Source organism: Cherax quadricarinatus, chromosome 8, assembly GCF_038502225.1.
Source record: "Cherax quadricarinatus isolate ZL_2023a chromosome 8, ASM3850222v1, whole genome shotgun sequence".
In the NCBI taxonomy this organism is placed as follows: Eukaryota; Metazoa; Arthropoda; class Malacostraca; order Decapoda; family Parastacidae; genus Cherax; species Cherax quadricarinatus.
This window is the reverse complement of record NC_091299.1, coordinates 23,765,839-23,784,916: the sequence shown is the minus strand read 5'-3', so window position 1 is coordinate 23,784,916 and position 19,078 is coordinate 23,765,839. Positions and strand designations below refer to the sequence as shown.

At 40.1% G+C, this 19,078-nt stretch overlaps 1 protein-coding gene across 14 annotated transcripts in view; it reads right to left on the bottom strand.

The window, feature by feature from the left end:
- The window catches only part of LOC128685474 (serine-rich adhesin for platelets), a 316,490-nt gene that overhangs the window by 49,174 nt on the left and 248,238 nt on the right, over positions 1 to 19,078 (bottom strand). For 13 of the 14 annotated variants that reach the window (XM_070082944.1, XM_070082945.1, XM_070082947.1 and 10 more), the window contains 2 exons: positions 14,564 to 15,700; positions 12,987 to 13,988 (listed from right to left, as the gene is read on the bottom strand). In XM_070082944.1, coding sequence (XP_069939045.1) covers positions 12,987 to 13,988; positions 14,564 to 15,700 — 2,139 coding nt within the window. The remainder of the gene's footprint in view (positions 1 to 12,986; positions 13,989 to 14,563; positions 15,701 to 19,078) is intronic. The other variant, XM_070082955.1, reaches the window with a different exon arrangement.

The following is a 19,078-nucleotide window of genomic DNA, read 5'->3' as shown; positions in this document are numbered from 1 at the left end:
TCTAGCAACACAAGACAAAGTACTATATAACATACATACCATGGAGTGTAGGTCTACTGTGATGATCTTGCTTTTTAATCTAACAATACTGTATATACAGTATATGACTACAGAATTCTTAATAAAGTTTTAATTATGTTAAGTACAGTTAGTGTAATTTTCATTATAATTCTCTCAGAATAAAACACATTTGTTTCATGTCATCTAATATAGTGCTGATTTATGGCAGACTACCAGGGCTAGAAACAATTCACCATTGATCCAAAATTTGGAGGAAACATTTGACAGTGTTTCAGTCCATCTTGTCAAGTGATGGGCGAGGGCAAAAATGGGATGAAACTAGAAGACTGTCAGGTGAAGTGAAGAGAAAGCCAACATCTAATGCCAATGCTAGCAATTTTATAAATATACTGTACTGTACTTGATTTTTTTTTTTTTTTTTTGTACAGCAACTTGTATGAATCAACATTTCTTAAGTGAATAGTACTTATGTCAGGTACAGGAAGTCTTTACCAGGTATTTTCTTCATTTTCTTAATACAGTATAAAAGTCATTTGCTACTTCTTTTATCAGTATAGATTGTTGTCATCTAGCCCCAAGTGTTTTAAGTCATTTAATATATTCATATTACTCTTTAACTATATCAACCTTCAAGGGGTGCTTTGGTACTGGTGAAGCGCTCTTGATCCAAGGAAACAAAATTACTCTCCCCTTTCTTATATTAAACCTGGTTACCTCTCATTCCCCTGGCACTTTATGACACCTATGGTTTACCACTTCTTCCTCTATATAATAATTATTTAGCTATTTATTTGTAATATCCTCAATTCATTTTCAGATTATGATCATATATCCTTGCTAATATTCAACTGTTTAAGTTTCTTTGTGTAAATGGTGATATGAAGTACAGTTTTCATTTACTGTGCCCTTTTGTCATTCTTCATCTCAGCAAAGTTTGCCTTGTGCTGTTGCTTTCCTATTACAAAGAATAAAGTATATCTGCTTCACTATTACAATGTTGACATAGAATCAAGTACATCTGCTTCCCTATTACAATGGATATGTATCACTAAATCACTTGTTATTTATTCTAAAATATTTGAAGACTACTTCATGTAAAATATTGCTGACTTCCTGCTCACATTTTAACATACACATTGGGAATGTAGACAAAAGGTTCAGAGAACTGACACGTTGATAAATTCAACACATGTACAACACTTGGGTATCTTTATCGTGGAAACTTTTCACCACACAGCCACTGTGTGGTGAAACATTTCCATAATAAAGATATGCAAGTGTTATACATATGTCTAATTGACCAAACATACACATTGTTACTATATGCAACAAACACATTTTACTCTTAATATTTACAAGATATTAACACTTCTCTTTTTTCCTACACTCTTCCAACCATTTCTTTAATTATGTATGCTTCCCAGCGTATGCTATAAATAAATACACGTACCCTCTTCCAGTCATTTAATACTATACAGTGGAACCTCAGCTTATGAACGCCCCACCATGTGAATTTTTCAGGATACAAACCATCATTCAGTCGATTTTTTGCTTCTGGATACGAACGAAATTTCAGGATGAGAGCTTCCCCCTCGAGGGAGGCTCCTTAAATAAATAAATAAATATTTATTTCTTTGCAAAGGTTACAGTATGTGTTTACATATAATATGATTGGAGCAAAGAAAGACACTATCATGCCAAGCCAATTCAGGCAGACTTAACCCCTTGACTGTCACAACCCCAAATCCTGAGGTGTCTCCTGGTGTCGCAAAATTTCCAAAAAAAAAAAAAAATTATTTTTTCTTATGAAATGATAGAGAATCTTTTCCTGATTGTAATGACACCAAAAGAACGAAATTTGATGGAAAACTGATGGAATTACGCTCTTGTGAAGTTAGCGACCTCAGCGATATTTACGAATCGGCGATTTCGCCCACTTTGAGCCCTATTTTCAGCTAATTCCATTGTTCCAGTCGACCAAACTCATAGCTATTTCTTTAGAACTCCATTTTTTTCTATTGATTGAGTACAAGAAACTGCCCATTTACTGATTTCAACTACCCAATAATGTGGTCAGAAATTTGCAATTTGGCCAATTTCACGAAAATTAAAAAATATGGCAATTTCAAAACAGGGTCCAGAATGAACAATGCAGACATTCCTGGCTCTAAAATAACATTTTCTATGTTCATCAGTCACGTCTCCAGGCCCCTCTGATATTACTCTTGCTTTATTTTTTATTAACACATTGGCAGATTCCCACCAAGGCAGGGTGGCCCGAAAAAGAAAAACTTTCACCATCATTCACTCCATCACTGTCTTGCCAGAGGGGTGCTTTACACTACAGTTTATAAAACTGCAACATTAACACCCCTCCTTCAGAGTGAATTTTTATCCAAACAAAAAATAGAAGATTTACTGTTATGCAGACTACAATATTGTAATAATTGAATAAATAATGTCAACCCATTCATGACTGCATATTAGAATGGCTACTTGGACATTTATTGGAAAATGACATCATTTGTTTACTTCTGAACATCGGCAAAAATCAAACATTTCCCCTACTTTGTGCTCCATTTCAAGGTTCATTTCATAGTAAAACTAATCAACATCACCTCTATTTCTATATTATGTTTTCCATTCTATCAAATGAGACCAAGAAAACGAGAATACAACCATAAATACTATACGAAAATAGACCACAAATTCGGCATTTTAATTAAAAAAAAAAAAAACGGTCAGTTTTTTTTTTTCTAATTATGCACTGTGTGCTGCAGGATTTTTTTATATGGTGCACACTGACCACACAGATCCATTCTCTCACATGTGGGCCTACCAGCTTTCTCCTGCTTGATTTGAAGTTGCTAGAATTTATGAGTACTATATATATGTCAAAAACGGTGGCTCGTAAGATGTATATCTTTCTTTCAATGCACCGGCCATATTCCACCGAGGCAGGGTGGCCCAAAATGAAAAACGAAAGTTTCACTTTTTAAATTTAGTAATTTATACAGGAGAAGGGGTTACTAGCCCCTTGCTCCCGGCATTTTAGTCGCCTCTTACAACACGCATGGCTTACGGAGGAAGAATTCTGTTCCACTTCCCCATGGAGATAACAGGAAATAAACAACAAGAACAAGAACTAGTAAGAAAATAGAAGAAAGCCCACAGGGGTGTGTATATATATATTTACTTGTACATGTATGTGTAGTGTGACCTATGTGTAAGTAGAAGTAGCAAGACATACTTGAAATCTTGCATGTCTATGAGATAGAAAAAAGATACCAGCAATCCTACCATCATGTAAAACAATTACAGGTAGTACCTCCCTGGGCAGTTGCTGTCTACCAACCTACTACCTAGATAAGATGTATATATAAGACCGAAACAGTCAAAGGGTTAACCTAATACTAATAGACTACTTAAGTCTAGACAGGTGAAGAGTGTACTAGTAGTGGTTACCAATGTTTTGCTGATAGTGGCACCAACTAATGACAGCCTTTTGAAGTTTGTCCTTACTGTTATTATTACTATATTACTATATTATTATTATTATATTGTAATATTATTGTTATAATAATAGTGATTATTATTATTAGTAGTAGTAGTACATACATAGTGAGGGGCTCTTGATCTAGGGAATTGGATCTGTGCTCCAGGTCCCTAAATTATTAATAATAATAATAATAATAATTATAATACATAAGTAATAATAATAATGATAATACATAATAACGTATATAATAATATAATACTACATAATAATATAATAATATTAGAATATAATAATATAATACATAATAGTACAATAATAATAATTATAATGACACTTATGCAGCATATGGGAATCTTTATTCAGGAAACGTTTCGCCACACAGTGGCTTCATCAGTCCAATACAAAGAGGAAGGCGTAAGGAGAGGAGGAGAATGAGGTAATCAGTCCCTCAGCCTGGAGTCGAAGTGTTCAGTCCATCAAGTGTCTCAATCTTCAACTTGTCGCTTTTTCAAACCATTCATCACAATAATTATAATGTTGAGTGAATGCGTGGGGAGTTTTGAATCAAGTGTGAGAGTAATGGTGGTTGGGGATTTCAATGCTAAAGTGGGTAAAAATGTTATGGAGGGAGTAGTAGGTAAATTTGGGGTGCCAGGGGTAAATGTAAATGGGGAGCCTTTAATTGAGCTATGTGTAGAAAGAAATTTGGTAATACAGTGGACCCCCGCATAACGATGGCATCACATAGCGATTATTTCGCATACCGCTTACTTTAATTGCAAAAATTTTGCCTCACATACCGCTTAAAAACCCGCTTACCGATTTTCGTCCGAGACGCGTCCAATGTGCGGCCTGAGCCACGCTCACATGTTCCGCCGGTGGCATTGTTTACCAGCCAGCCTCCGCGGTAACATCCAAGCATACAATCGGAATATTTCGTATTATTACAGTGTTTTCGGTGCTTTTTCTGGAAAATAAGTGACCATGGGCCCCAAGAAAGCTTCTAGTGCCAACCCTACAGCAGTAAGGGTGAGAATTACAACAGAGATGAAGAAAAAGATCATTGATAAGTATGAAAGTGGAGTGCATGTCTCCGAGCTGGCCAGGTTGTATAATAAACCCCAATCAACCATCGCTACTATTGGTGGTACAGCTGCTGCTGCTGCTGCACTGTCAGCTGCTGCTGCTGCTGTAGCACCGTTGTTGGTGTGGCTTATTGAGAATACCAAGAAACAATTAACCCCAGAGGATTTGCCACCCAGGATAACCCAAAAAAGTCAGTGTCATCGAAGACTGTCTAACTTATTTCCATTGGGGTCCTTAATCTTGTCTCCCAGGATGCAACCCACACAAGTCGACTAACACCCAGGTGAACAGGGAAAAATGCCTGGAACTAGTGCTCATATTGGTGAATTTAAAGCCAGCAAAGGTTGGTTTGAGAGATTTAAGAATCGTAGTGGCATACACAGTGTGATAAGGCCTGTTCTGGAAGAAAATGCCAAACAGGACCTACAGTACTCAGGAGGAAAAGGCACTCCCAGGACACAGTGTCTCATCAGTCATTGCTGCATCTTCAATAAAGGTAAGTGTCATTTATTCTTCATTTAGTAGACTAGTACATGCACAATATATACTGTGCATGTACTACTCTACTATTGTGCATGTATCCTTCTCTTTGTGTGTGGGAAAATGTATATTTCATGTGGTAAAATTTTTTTTTTCATACTTTTGGGTGTCTTGCACGGATTAATTTGATTTCCATTATTTCTTATGGGGAAAATTCATTCACATAGCGATTATTTCGCATAACAATTAAGATAAGATAAGATAAGATTTCGTTCGGATTTTTAACCCCGGAGGATTAGCCACCCAGGATAACCCAAGAAAGTCAGTGCGTCATCGAGGACTGTCTAACTTATTTCCATTGGGGTCCTTAATCTTGTCCCCCAGGATGCGACCCACACCAGTCGACTAACACCCAGGTACCTATTTGCTGCTAGGTGAACAGGACAATAGGTGTAAGGAAACGTGTCGGAATTTCCACCCGCCGGGAATCGAACCCGGGCCCTCCGTGTGTGAAGCGGGAGTTTTAGCCACCAGACCACCGGGCCACCACCACCCCTCTTGCACGGATTAAAATCGTTAACCGGGGGTCCACTGTAAGTAATACATATTTTATGAAAAGGAGGATAAATAAATATACAAGGTATGATGTAGCACGTAATGAAAGTAGTTTGTTAGATTATGTATTGGTGGATAAAAGGTTGATGGGTAGGCTCCAGGATGTACATGTTTATAGAGTGGCAACTGATACATTGGATCATTATTTAGTTGTAGCTACAGTTACAGTAAGAGGTAGATGGGAAAAGAGGAAGGTGGCAACAACAAGTAAGAGGGAGGTGAAAGTGTATAAACTAAGGGAGGAGGAAGTTCGGGCGAGATATAAGCGACTATTGGCAGAAAGGTGGGCTAGTGCAAAGATGAGTAGTGGGGGGGGTTGAAGAGGGATGGAATAGTTTTAAAAATGCAGTATTAAAATGTGGGGCAGAAGTTTGTGGTTATAGGAGGGTGGGGGCAGGAGGAAAGAGGAGTGATTGGTGGAATGATGAAGTGAAGGGTGTGATAAAAGAGAAAAAGGTAGCTTATGAGAGGTTTTTACAAAGCAGAAGTGTTATAAGAAGAGCAGAGTATATGGAGAGTAAAAGAAAGGTGAAGAGAGTGCAAAAGGAGAGCAGATGATAGTGGGAGAGGCACTGTCAAGAAATTTTAATGAAAATAAGAAAAAATTTTAGAGTGAGTTAAACAAGTTAAGAAAGCCTAGGGAAAGTATGGATTTGTCAGTTAAAAACAGAGTAGGGGAGTTAGTAGATGGGGAGAGGGAGGTATTAGCTAGATGGCGAGAATATTTTGAGGAACTTTTAAATGTTGAGGAAGAAAGGGAGGCGGTAATTTCATGCACTGGCCAGGGAGGTATACCATCTTTTAGAAGTGAAGAAGAGCAGAATGCAAGTGTGGTGGAGGTACGTGAGGCATTACGTAGAATGAAAGGGGGTAAAGCAGCTGGAACTGATGGGATCATGACAGAAATGTTAAAAGCAGGGGGGGGATATAGTGTTGGAGTGGTTGGTACTTTTGTTTAATAAATGTATGAAAGAGGGGAAGGTACCTAGGGATTGGGGGAGAGCATGTATAGTCCCTTTATATAAAGGGAAAGGGGACATAAAGAGATTGTAAAAATTATAGAGGAATAAGTTTACTGAGTATACCAGGAAAAGTATACGGTAGGGTTATAATTGAAAGAATTAGAGGTACGGCAGAATGTAGGATTGCGGATGAGCAGGGAGGCTTCAGAGTGGGTAGGGGATGTGTAGATCAAGTGTTTACATTGAAGCATATATGTGAACAGTATTTAGATAAAGGTAGGGAAGTTTTTATTGCATTTATGGATTTAGAAAAGGCATATGATAGAGGAGCAATGTGGCAGATGTTGCAAATATATGGAATAGGTGGTAAGTTACTAAATGTTGTAAAGAGCTTTTATGAGGATAGTGAGGCTCAGGTTAGGGTGTGTAGAAGAGAGGGAGAATACTTCCCGGTAAAAGTAGGTCTTAGACAGGGATGTGTAATGTCACCATGGTTGTTTAATATATTTATAGATGGGGTTGTAAAAGAAGTAAATGCTAGGGTGTTCGGGAGAGGGGTGGGATTAAATTATGGGGAATCAAATTCAAAATGGGAATTGACACAGTTACTTTTTGCTGATGATACTGTGCTTATGGGAGATTCTAAAGAAAAATTGCAAAGGTTAGTGGATGAGTTTGAGAATGTGTGTAAAGGTAGAAAGTTGAAAGTGAACACAGAAAAGAGCAAGGTGATGAGGGTATCAAATGATTTAGATAAAGAAAAATAGGATATCAAATTGGGGAGGAGGAGTATGGAAGAAGTGAATGTTTTCAGATACTTGGGAGTTGACATGTCGGCGGATGGATTTATGAAGGATGAGATTAATCATAGAATTGATGAGGGAAAAAAGGTGAGTGGTGTGTTGAGGTATATGTGGAGTCAAAAAACGTTATCTATGGAGGCAAAGAAGGGAATGTATGAAAGTATAGTAGTACCAACACTCTTATATGGATGTGAAGCTTGGGTGGTAAATGCAGCAGGAAGGAGACGGTTGGAGGCAGTGGAGAGGTCCTGTCTAAGGGCAATGTGTGGTGTAAATATTATGCAGAAAATTCGGAGTGTGGAAATTAGGAGAAGGTGTGGAGTTAATAAAAGCATTAGTCAGAGGGCAGAAGAGGGGTTGTTGAGGTGGTTTGGTCATTTAGAGAGAATGGATCAAAGTAGAATGACATGGAAAGCATATAAATCTATAGGGGAAGGAAGGAGGGGTAGGGGTCGTCCTCGAAAGGGTTGGAAAGAGGGGGTAAAGGAGGTTTTGTGGGTGAGGGGCTTGGACTTCCAGCAAGCGTGCATGAGCGTGTTAGGAGTGAATGGAGACAAATGATACTTGGGACCTGACGATCTGTTGGAGTGTGAGCAGGGTAATATTTAGTGAAGGGATTCAGGGAAACCGGTTATTTTCATATAGTCGGACTTGAGTCCTGGAAATGGGAAGTACAATGCCTGCACTTCAAAGGAGGGGTTTGGGATATTGGCAGTTTGGAGGGATATGTTGTGTATCTTTATACGTATATGCTTCTAAACTGTTGTATTCTGAGCACCTCTGCAAAAGCAGTGATAATGTGTGAGTGTGGTGAAAGTGTTGAATGATGATGAAAGTATTTTCTTTTTGGGGATTTTCTTTCTTTTTTGGGTCACCCTGCCTCGGTGGGAGACGGCCAACTTGTTGAAAAAAAAAAAAAATACTATGTACGTACTGCATATAATTTAGTATGACAACACCACCACAATGCTAACCAGTGCACATGTGCTTACGGAGTTACCCACGTGGTGCAAGGAATTCTCGTGATTTCCTTATGTTTTGTGCAGTTAATTCGCCAGATTTCTTTCTTCTAACCATGGATCCTAAGAAAGCAAGTGCAAAGGACAGTGCCGAGAAGAAAAAGAGGATGATTTGCATGAAATTAAAGCAAGAAATCATTGATAAGCACAGACTAGGTACGAGGGTTAAGGACTTGGCGAGTGAGTACAAGTGTAGCCCCTCTACTATATGTACAATACTAAAGCAGGAGGAGTCTATAAAGGCTATAGCACCAGCAAAGAGCATTACAATAATTTCTAAGCAGCGGACCTCTGTCAATGAAAAGATGGAAAAGCTGCTGTTGACATGGCTGACGGAGAAATAGCTCACAGGAGATACGTAGTGTAACGAGGTAAACGTAAAAATTGCACACAGCAGTTCTTAAGAAAAGTATGAACTCCTGACAGGATATGCCGCTCTGCATTTCTTATGTCGTATGTATACCAGATCTAATTCAGTTAGCCTCATAAACTCCGTTTTCTCTTATAACAACACCTCTGAAGTTTTCATAACGAGAATGCGCGACCACTCTCGCAACCACAATCCTCCTCCCTCTGCTGTCCACATAATGACATATTTTATTCATTCTAGAGTGTATATCAGGTTTCTATGTAATTTATATTATTTATTATGTCATAATAGATGAAATCTGACAGAAAAATAAGCCATAGAGTTGATATTTTGGTTATTTTGTCATGCTTCCTGAGAGCAGGAATTCAGCTGGAACAAATTAATTGCATTTCAATTGGCAATATAAACACAAATGCAGTATAATGTGATCCTTTATTGACTACGTTTCGCCCACACAGTGGGCTTTTTCAAGTCACAAACAGAACTGTTCTGTTTGTGACTTGAAAAAGCCCACTGTGTGGGCGAAACGTAGTCAATAAAGGATCACATTATACTGCATTTGTGTTTATATTGCCATTGTGTCGGTATTTTATACCATTTATTTCCACCTTGCATTTCAATTAATTTAACCCTTTGGGGGTTTTGGACGTACTAGCACATCTTACGACCCAGGGTTTTTGACATACTAGTATGCCTAAATTCTAGCGCCCTCAAATCTAGTGAGAGAAAGCTGGTAGGCCTACATATATAAGAATGGGTCTTTGCGGTCAGTGTGCGCAGTATAAAAAAAAATCCTGCAGCACACAGTGCGTAATGAGAAAAAAAAGCTTTGTGTTTTTGGATTAAAACAGCGACTTTGCACTGTATTTTCGTATGGTATTTATTGTTGTATTCTAGTTTTCTTGGTCTCATTTTATAGAATGGAAGACATATTACAGAAATTGAGATGGTTTTGACTGGTTTTACAATGAAAAGTACCTTGAAATTGAGCTCAAAGTAGCAGAAATGTTCAATTTTTTCCAAAGTTCAAAAGTAAACAAATCATGCCAAGCGTCCAATATACATCAACTGGCGAGTCTAATATTCTTTCACAAGTGCGCTGATATTATTTATACCATTTCTACACTAATGCAGTAGTCTGCATAACAGTAAATCTTATTTTTTTTTGTAAGAATAAAAATTCAAAGTGAAAAGCCAAAGAAATATAAGAGAGGCCTGAGGATGTGACTAACGAACAGAGAACTTGTCATTTTAGTGCCAGGAATGTCTTTCTTGTTTGTTCTGGACCCTATTCGGAAATTGGCATCTTTTGAAATTTGTGTGAAATTGGCAAAATTGCTAAATTCTGACCACTTTATTGGATAGTTAAAATCGGTAAATGGGTGGTTTCTTGTACTCATTCGATAGAAAAAATGGAGTTTTAACGAAATAGCTATGATTTTTGTTGACTAGTACACTGGAATTGGCCGAAAATAGGGTTCAAAGTGGCAAAATCGCTGATGCGTAAATATCGTTGAGACCGCTAACTTCGCAAGAGCATAATTCCGTAAGTTTTCCATCAAATTTCATACTTTTGGTGTCATTATGATCGGGAAAAGATTCTCTATCTTTTCATAAGAATTTTTTTTTTGTTTTTTTTTTTTTGAAATTTGGTCGACCCTGAGAACAAGTCTCTGAGAGGACCTGTCGACCCACAAAGGGTTAAATGAGGAAAATTCACCCAGCATACGAACAAATCAGGATACGAACAAGTCCACAGAACGGATTAAATTCGTAAGCCGAGGTTCCACTGTATATAGTTTTTAATTTTTTGCTATAAATAAAAAAATCTGAATACCCACATGGCTATTTGGGCTGTTTACCTCTTTTAATTTTAATACTGTACTTAAATTAATGTTAAAATCAGAGAGTATAATTTTCTACCCAAGTTTACGCTTCTTTTACACTGCTAACTGCAATACTATTTTAAGCCATTTGTCTTATGTATGACACAAGAATTGTGCAGCACTTTAGTACGTAAAGCTTGTGTTTTTTTTTTTTTTTATCACACTGGCCGATTCCCACCAAGGCAGGGTGGCCCGAAAAAGAAACACTTTCACCATCATTCACTCCATCAATGTCTTGCCAGAAGGGTGCTTTACACTACAGTTTTTAAACTGCAACATTAACACCCCTCCTTCAGAGTGCAGGCACTGTACTTCCCATCTCCTGGACTCAAGTCCGGCCTGCCGGTTTCCCTGAACCCCTTCATAAATGTTACTTTGCTCACACTCCAACAGCACGTCAAGTATTAAAAACCATTTGTCTCCATTCACTCCTATCAAACACACTCACGCATGCCTGCTGGAAGTCCAAGCCCCTCGCACATAAAACCTCCTTTACCCCCTCCCTCCAACCTTTCCTAGGCCGACCCCTACCCCGCCTTCCTTCCACTACAGACTGATACACTCTTGAAGTCATTCTGTTTCGCTCCATTCTCTCTACATGTCCGAACCACCTCAACAACCCTTCCTCAGCCCTCTGGACAACAGTTTTGGTAATCCCGCACCTCCTCCTAACTTCCAAACTACGAATTCTCTGCATTATATTCACACCACACATTGCCCTCAGACATGACATCTCCACTGCCTCCAGCCTTCTTCTCGCTGCAACATTCATCACCCATGCTTCACACCCATATAAGAGCGTTGGTAAAACTATACTCTCATACATTCCCCTCTTTGCCTCCAAGGACAAAGTTCTTTGTCTCCACAGACTCCTAAGTGCACCACTCACTCTTTTCCCCTCATCAATTCTATGATTCACCTAATCTTTCATAGACCCATCCGCTGACACGTCCACTCCCAAATATCTGAATACATTCACCTCCTCCATACTCTCTCCCTCCAATCTGATATTCAATCTTTCATCACCTAATCTTTTTGTGATCCTCATAACCTTACTCTTTCCTGTATTCACCTTTAATTTTCTTCTTTTGCACACCCTACCAAATTCATCCACCAATCTCTGCAACTTCTCTTCAGAATCTCCCAAGAGCACAGTGTCATCAGCAAAGAGCAGCTGTGACAACTCCCACTTTGTGTGTGATTCTTTATCTGTTAACTCCACGCCTCTTGCCAAGACCCTCGCATTTACTTCTCTTACAACCCCATCTATAAATATATTAAATAACCACGGTGACATCACACATCCTTGTCTAAGGCCTACTTTTACTGGGAAATAATTTCCCTCCTTCCTACATACTCGAACTTGAGCCTCACTATCCTCGTAAAAACTCTTCACTGCTTTCAGTAACCTACCTCCTACACCATACACTTGCAACATCTGCCACATTGCCCCCCTATCCACCCTGTCATACGCCTTTTCCAAATCCATAAATGCCACAAAGACCTCTTTAGCCTTATCTAAATACTGTTCACTTATATGTTTCACTGTAAACACCTGGTCCACACACACCCTACCTTTCCTAAAGCCTCCTTGTTCATCTGCTATCCTATTCTCCGTCTTACTCTTAATTCTTTCAATAATAACTCTACCATACACTTTACCAGGTATACTCAGCAGACTTATCCCCCTATAATTTTTGCACTCTCTTTTATCCCCTTTGCCTTTATACAAAGGAACTATGCATGCTCACTGTTATAATTTCTGTTAAAAATTTTAACTACTATTTGAATAAACAGTTAACAGCATTGAAATACTGAATAATGACCAAACACTGATGATTTAAACCTACAGCATTATTCATTGTATTCAAACACTGTACAGTGGACCCCCGCATAACGATTACCTCCGAATGCGACCAATTATGTAAGTGTATTTATGTAAGTGCGTTTGTACGTGTATGTTTGGGGGTCTGAAATGGACTAATCTACTTCACAATATTCCTTATGGGAACAAATTCGGTCAGTACTGGCACCTGAACTTACTTCTGGAGTGAAAAAATATCGTTAACCGGGGGTCCACTGTACTTGAAACTCTCCCTGGTTAAATTTATATAAAATGGCACTAATTTCATTGTAATTTCTTCGTTTATAATTTTTATGTAGCATACATTCTACCAGTACATGTATATGATATATGAACATTATATTTAACAGTAAAATAAGCCAAAATTAGTAAATGACTAACCTGGCTGTGGTGGTCTTGGTTGTAGGGGATGAAGGGGTAGCAGCAGTAGGGGTGTCTCGCACTGGCGATGACCGGCTAATATTTTCATGAGTGGGAGATGATATACTAGGAGTATCACGAATAGGGGAGGACCTGCAGCTACCAGTAGCACGAGAGGGGGAAGATTCACTACAAGTTTCACGTGATGGGGATGGCCAGTCCCGAGTATCACGAGCAGGAGATAGAGAGTTACAAATACCTAAAGTTGAAGAAGACCAGGTATGGTTGTTTTTAGTGGGTGAATAGAGGTTATGAGAATCACAAAGAAGGGAAGACCAACTTCGAGTGTCTTGAGCACTGGGAGAGGCATTGTGAGTATCTTGGAGAGGGGTAGAAGCGCTCTGAGCATCATGGTTAGCCAATGGCCAATGATTATCTGGGGATGTGTTATCCCTAGAATTATTATCACGAGTTGAAGACCACTTATTATAATCTGGAGAAAGACCTTCCCGAGAAAGGGAATCTCGTGTTGGAGAGGACCATTTACTGACTTCTTGCGATGTGGTATCCCTTGTGGACCATGATGGTTTTCTCAATACTGGAGATGCAGACCCAACAGACAATGACTTATTTACTGATGACTGCCATGACCTTTTACCCTCTGAGGATCTTCTAAGTGATGGGGAACCAATCTTTGCTAACTCCAGATCTAAATTAGTCAAGCTACTACCAAGACCAGAACATCCTTTATTTATCCTATTCTCTCTTAATTCAATTTCTGGGGACCCCTCTCTTGAATTACATTCACTTTTATCCAAATCAGCAAACCCAATGCTAAACTCAAAATCAGGCGATTCTCTACCAGTTGCATTCATTCTTGCCGAGTCTGCCAAAGATACCCCCGTTCCCAATGCTGCTGCCCCAAGGCTAGACCCCTTCTTTGTAGATGAAGTGGAGGATCCCATCAGTGCCTGCATCTGTAGCTCTGCTGCCGAGAAGGGATCATAAGGAGATTCTCCAATTCTGCCAAGGGAGGATAATCCTGTCAGAGATGATGCTAACAACATATTCAGAACGTGGAAAGGAAGCTTAATAGAAAAAGTCCATCAACCTCAGCCGACAATGTCTTGTATGATTGAAGTAAGATTAGACGTGCAGCTTAAAACAAAGCTAAAGAAGGTTACTACACTTTGAATATACAGTACAGTACTTGCACAAGAAAAATGTAAGTTACGAGGTTTTTCATGTCCATGCTCAGGATACTATTGCAAATATTATATTAAGCCTAAAAATAATAAAATACTATTGTATATTTACCCGTGATAATAAAAAAAATTTGGTTTAGATTTAGCCAGAGGAATCCAGGAAAGTTTTATGAATTAAAAATGTAACTGAAAAACTATTAATTAAAGTAAAGAATAAACATTTGTGTTTGTTACTATGCATAAAAATATCCTGTCTTCCAAACATATCTGCTGGCAGAGCACAACATGCAACAGTCACACAAAGCTAAGTTAGAAAAGTAAAAAAAGAAATAAAAGCCACATATTACATCAGTATATAACTGATGCTTGGTTTAGATAATTTCAAAACTATACCTTTTCTGGCTTCCTGACTTTGAAGGCAATAGCTTCTTCATTTTGCCAGTAGCCTTCCTGTGTTCTTTGGTAGCTTTCTCACTTGCTGTATTCCGAGAGCTTATTAGTGATTTAAACATGACATAGTCTTTTCTTGAGATAACAATCCCATCACCATTTTCAATTCCATTCACTGGCATAAGTGTCACACCTTTAGTATATCTATTTTCACTCTTTGGACTCCTTGAGCGTGACATGTGTTCTTTTTTATCAGAGTCTACACCATTAATTATATTAGAAGTATTTCTAGTTCTTCCATCACTTCCTCTATTATTAATATTTAAATCTTTCTGTTGTCTTTCTCTTGATCTTGACTGTTTTCTTTCATGTGGTAAATGTGGAATACTTGCTTCACTTTTTCTTTCATTTGATAGCCGTCTTCTGTTATCCTGATCATAATATTCGCTAGCTTCCTCTCTCTTACGTCGGAGAATCTCCCTAACACTCTCTCTATTAGCACTTTTTATATTTTGTAATCTGCTAGAACCTGAAAATGGCAATTCTCCATTCACCTCAAAATCCCTCTCTATTCTGGCAAAAGGATGAGATTCTTGCTGATTAGTAACATCTCCCCATGAATTAATATATTCAATTTGCTCCTTTACTTTATACTTCCCTTCTTCCCACTTTTCATCTTCAAAATGAACAGATCGTGGTCGACCAAAGCTCTGTTCCATAGTCTCATCATCGCCACTCACAGATGTCGAAGATTTAAGAAAATTCTCCTCTGTTGGTATATCAAAATCTTCTTCACTTTCACAATTATATTGAAGTTCATTTAAAATTTCATTGTCACTTTCTTCTTCACAATTATTTTGATACTTGCTAGAGTTATTTTTGAGATTATCTTTAACATTGCAGCTACTTTTAACATATTTATCATCTTCTTCTAAAGAGTCTGCTCTCCCAACACCAGAGTTCCTTTTTCTGTCTTGCTCTTTTGACATAAAAACTGTTCTCTCACACTTTGCATCTTCTTCCTCAACAATAACAGAATTTTCTGGCACTTCCATTATTCTGGCATATCTCTCTTTATTAGTTAAATCTGTTTGATGCACTTCCTTTTTCTGTTGATTTATCTTTTCCTTTTCCCCTTTACTGCATTACCAAGACAGGAAGAAGAAGAAAGCTTGGTTAATTTTTAATCAAGTTAATTAACAGCTTCAAATAAATGTGAAATATAGTGTAATTCAAGGAGTTTTGTTAGGACTTATTAAAAAAAGTTAGTATTGTGAGTAGATGGTAAGACTAAACATAAATGAAGAGGAGAGACTTAGTAAATCATTCTCTTAGTGTGTGTTTATTTTGTTCTGGATAAACTGGAGAGCAGGATGCACAAGGTAACCCATTCTTATTAAAATACTTATGGCACTTTTTTTATTTACCTATTGGTATATGTATTATCAGTTTTTAAGCATGAATTATTGAAGTCATATAGTAAGTATAAAATGTATGCATATGTGTGTGTGTGTGTGTGCGTGTGTGGCATGTGTGTGGCGTGTGTGTGTGGTGTGTGTGTGTGTGTGTGTGTGTGTGGTGTGTGTGGTGTGTGTGTGTGTGTGGTGTGTGTGTGTGTGTGGTGTGTGTGTGTGTGTGTGTGTGTGGTGTGTGTGTGGTGTGTGTGTGTGTGTGTGTGGTGTGTGTGGTGTGTGTGTGTGTGTGTGGTGTGTGTGTGGTGTGTGTGTGGTGTGTGTGTGTGTGTGGTGTGTGTGAGTGTGGTGTGTGTGTGAGTGTGGTGTGTGTGTGTGTGTGTGTGGTGTGTGTGTGTGTGTGTGTGTGTGTGTGTGTGTGTGTGTGTGTGTGTGTGTGTGTGTGTGTGTGGTGTGTGTGTGTGTGTGTGGTGTGTGTGTGTGGTGTGTGTGTGTGGTGTGTGTGTGTGGTGTGTGTGTGTGTGTGTGTGTGTGTGTGGTGTGTGTGTGTGGTGTGTGTGTGTGGTGTGTGTGTGGTGTGTGTGTGTGGTGTGTGTGTGTGGTGTGTGTGTGTGTGGTGTGTGGGTGTGTGGTGTGTGTGTGTGTGTGTGGTGTGTGTGTGGTGTGTGTGTGGTGTGTGTGTGGTGTGTGTGTGGTGTGTGTGTGTGGTGTGTGTGTGGTGTGTGTGTGTGGTGTGTGTGTGTGTGTGGTGTGTGTGTGTGTGTGGTGTGTGTGTGTGTGGTGTGTGTGTGTGTGGTGTGTGTGTGTGTGTGGTGTGTGTGTGTGGTGTGTGTGTGTGTGGTGTGTGTGGTGTGTGTGTGGTGTGTGTGTGTGGTGTGTGTGTGGTGTGTGTGTGGTGTGTGTGTGGTGTGTGTGTGTGTGGTGTGTGTGTGTGTGGTGTGTGTGTGTGGTGTGTGTGTGGTGTGCGTGTGGTGTGTGTGTGGTGTGTGTGTGGTATGTGTGAGGTGTGGTGTGTGTGTGTGGTGTGTGTGTGGTGTGTGTGTGGTGTGTGTGTGGTGTGTGTGGTGTGTGTGTGGTATGTGTGTGGTGTGTGTGTGGTATGTGAGTGGTATGTGTGTGGTATGTGTGTGGTATGTGTGTGGTATGTGTGTGGTATGTGTGTGGTGTGTATGTGGTGTGTGTGGTGTGTGTGTGTGTACTCACCTAATTGTACTCACCTAATTGTGGTTGCAGGGGTCGAGATTCAGCTCCTGGCCCTGCCTCTTCACTGATCGCTACTGGGTCCTCTCTCTCTCTCTGCTTCCTGAGCTTTGTCATACCTCTTCTTAAAACTATGTATGGTTCCTGCCTCAACTACTTCACTTGCTAGGCTATTCCACTTGCTGACAACTCTATGACTGAAGAAATACTTCCTAACGTCCCTGTGACTCGTCTGAGTCTTCAGCTTCCAGTTGTGACCGCTTGTCCCTGTGTCCCCTCTCTGGAACATCCTATCTCTGTCCACCTTGTCTATTCCCTGCAGTATCTTGTATGTCGTTATCATGTCTCCCCTGACCCTTCTGTCCTCCAGTGTCGTCAGTCCAATTTCCCTTAACCTTTCCTCGTACGACATTCCCTTGAGCTCTGGGACTAGCCTTGTTGCAAACCTTTGTACTTTCTCTAACTTCTTGACGTGCTTGACCAGGTGTGGGTTCCAGACTGGTGCTGCATACTCCAGTATGGGCCTAACATACACAGTGTACAGTGTCTTGAACGATTCCTTATTAAGGTATCGGAACGCTATTCTCAGGTTTGCCAGGCGCCCGTGTGCTGCAGCAGTTATTTGGTTGATGTGTGCCTCCGGTGATGTGCTCGGTGTTATGGTCACCCCAAGGTCTTTCTCCCTGAGTGAGGTCTGTAGTCTTTGTCCACCTAGCCTATACTCTGTCTGCGGTCTTCTGTGTGTGTGTGTGTGGTGTGTGTGGTGTGTGTGTGTGTGTGGTGTGTGTGTGGTGTGTGTGTGTGTGGTGTGTGTGTGTGGTGTGTGTGTGTGGTGTGTGTGTGGTGTGTGTGTGTGTGGTGTGTGTGTGTGGTGTGTGTGTGTGGTGTGTGTGTGGTGTGTGTGTGTGGTGTGTGTGTGTGGTGTGTGTGTGTGGTGTGTGTGTGGTGTGTGTGTGGTGTGTGTGTGGTGTGTGTGTGTGGTGTGTGTGTGTGGTGTGTGTGTGTGATGTGGTGTGTGTGTGGTGTGTGTGTGTGGTGTGTGTGTGGTGTGTGTGTGTGTGGTGTGTGTGTGGTGTGTGTGTGGTGTGTGTGTGTGGTGTGTGTGTGTGATGTGTGGTGTGTGTGATGTGTGGTGTGTGTGTACTCACCTATTTGTACTCACCTATTTGTGGTTGCAGGGGTCGAGTCCTAGCTCCTGGCCCCGCCTCTTCACCGGTTGCTACTAGACCCTCTCTCTCCCCGCTCCATGGGCTTTATCAAACCTCGTCTTAAAACTGTGTATGGTTCCTGCCTCCACTACGTCATTTTCTAGGCTATTCCACTGCCTTACAACTCTATGACTGAAGAAATACTTCCTACTATCTCTCTGACTCATTTGTGTCTTCAACTTCCAATTGTGGCCTCTTGTTTCTGTGCCCCCTCCCTGGAACATCCTGTCCTTGTCCACCTTGTCTATTCCACGCAGTATTTTATATGTCGTTATCATGTCTCCCCTGACCCTCCTGTCCTCCAGTGTCGTCAGGCCGATTTCCCTTAATCTTTCTTCATAGGACATTCCCCTTAGCTCTGGAACTAACCTTGTTGCAAACCTTTGTACTTTCTCTAGTTTCTTGACGTGCTTTATCAAGTGCGGGTTCCAAACAGGTGCTGCATACTCCAGTATGGGCCTGACATACACGGTGTACAGTGTCTTGAATGATTCCTTACTAAGGTGTCGGAATGCTGTTCTCAGGTTTGCCAGGCGCCCATATGCTGCAGCAGTTATCTGATTGATGTGTGCTTCCGGAGACATGCTCGGTGTTATACTCACCCCAAGATCTTTCTCCTTGAGTGAGGTTTGCAGTCTTTGGCCACCTAGCCTATACTCTGTCTGTGGTCTTCTGTGCCCTTCCCCTATCTTCATGAC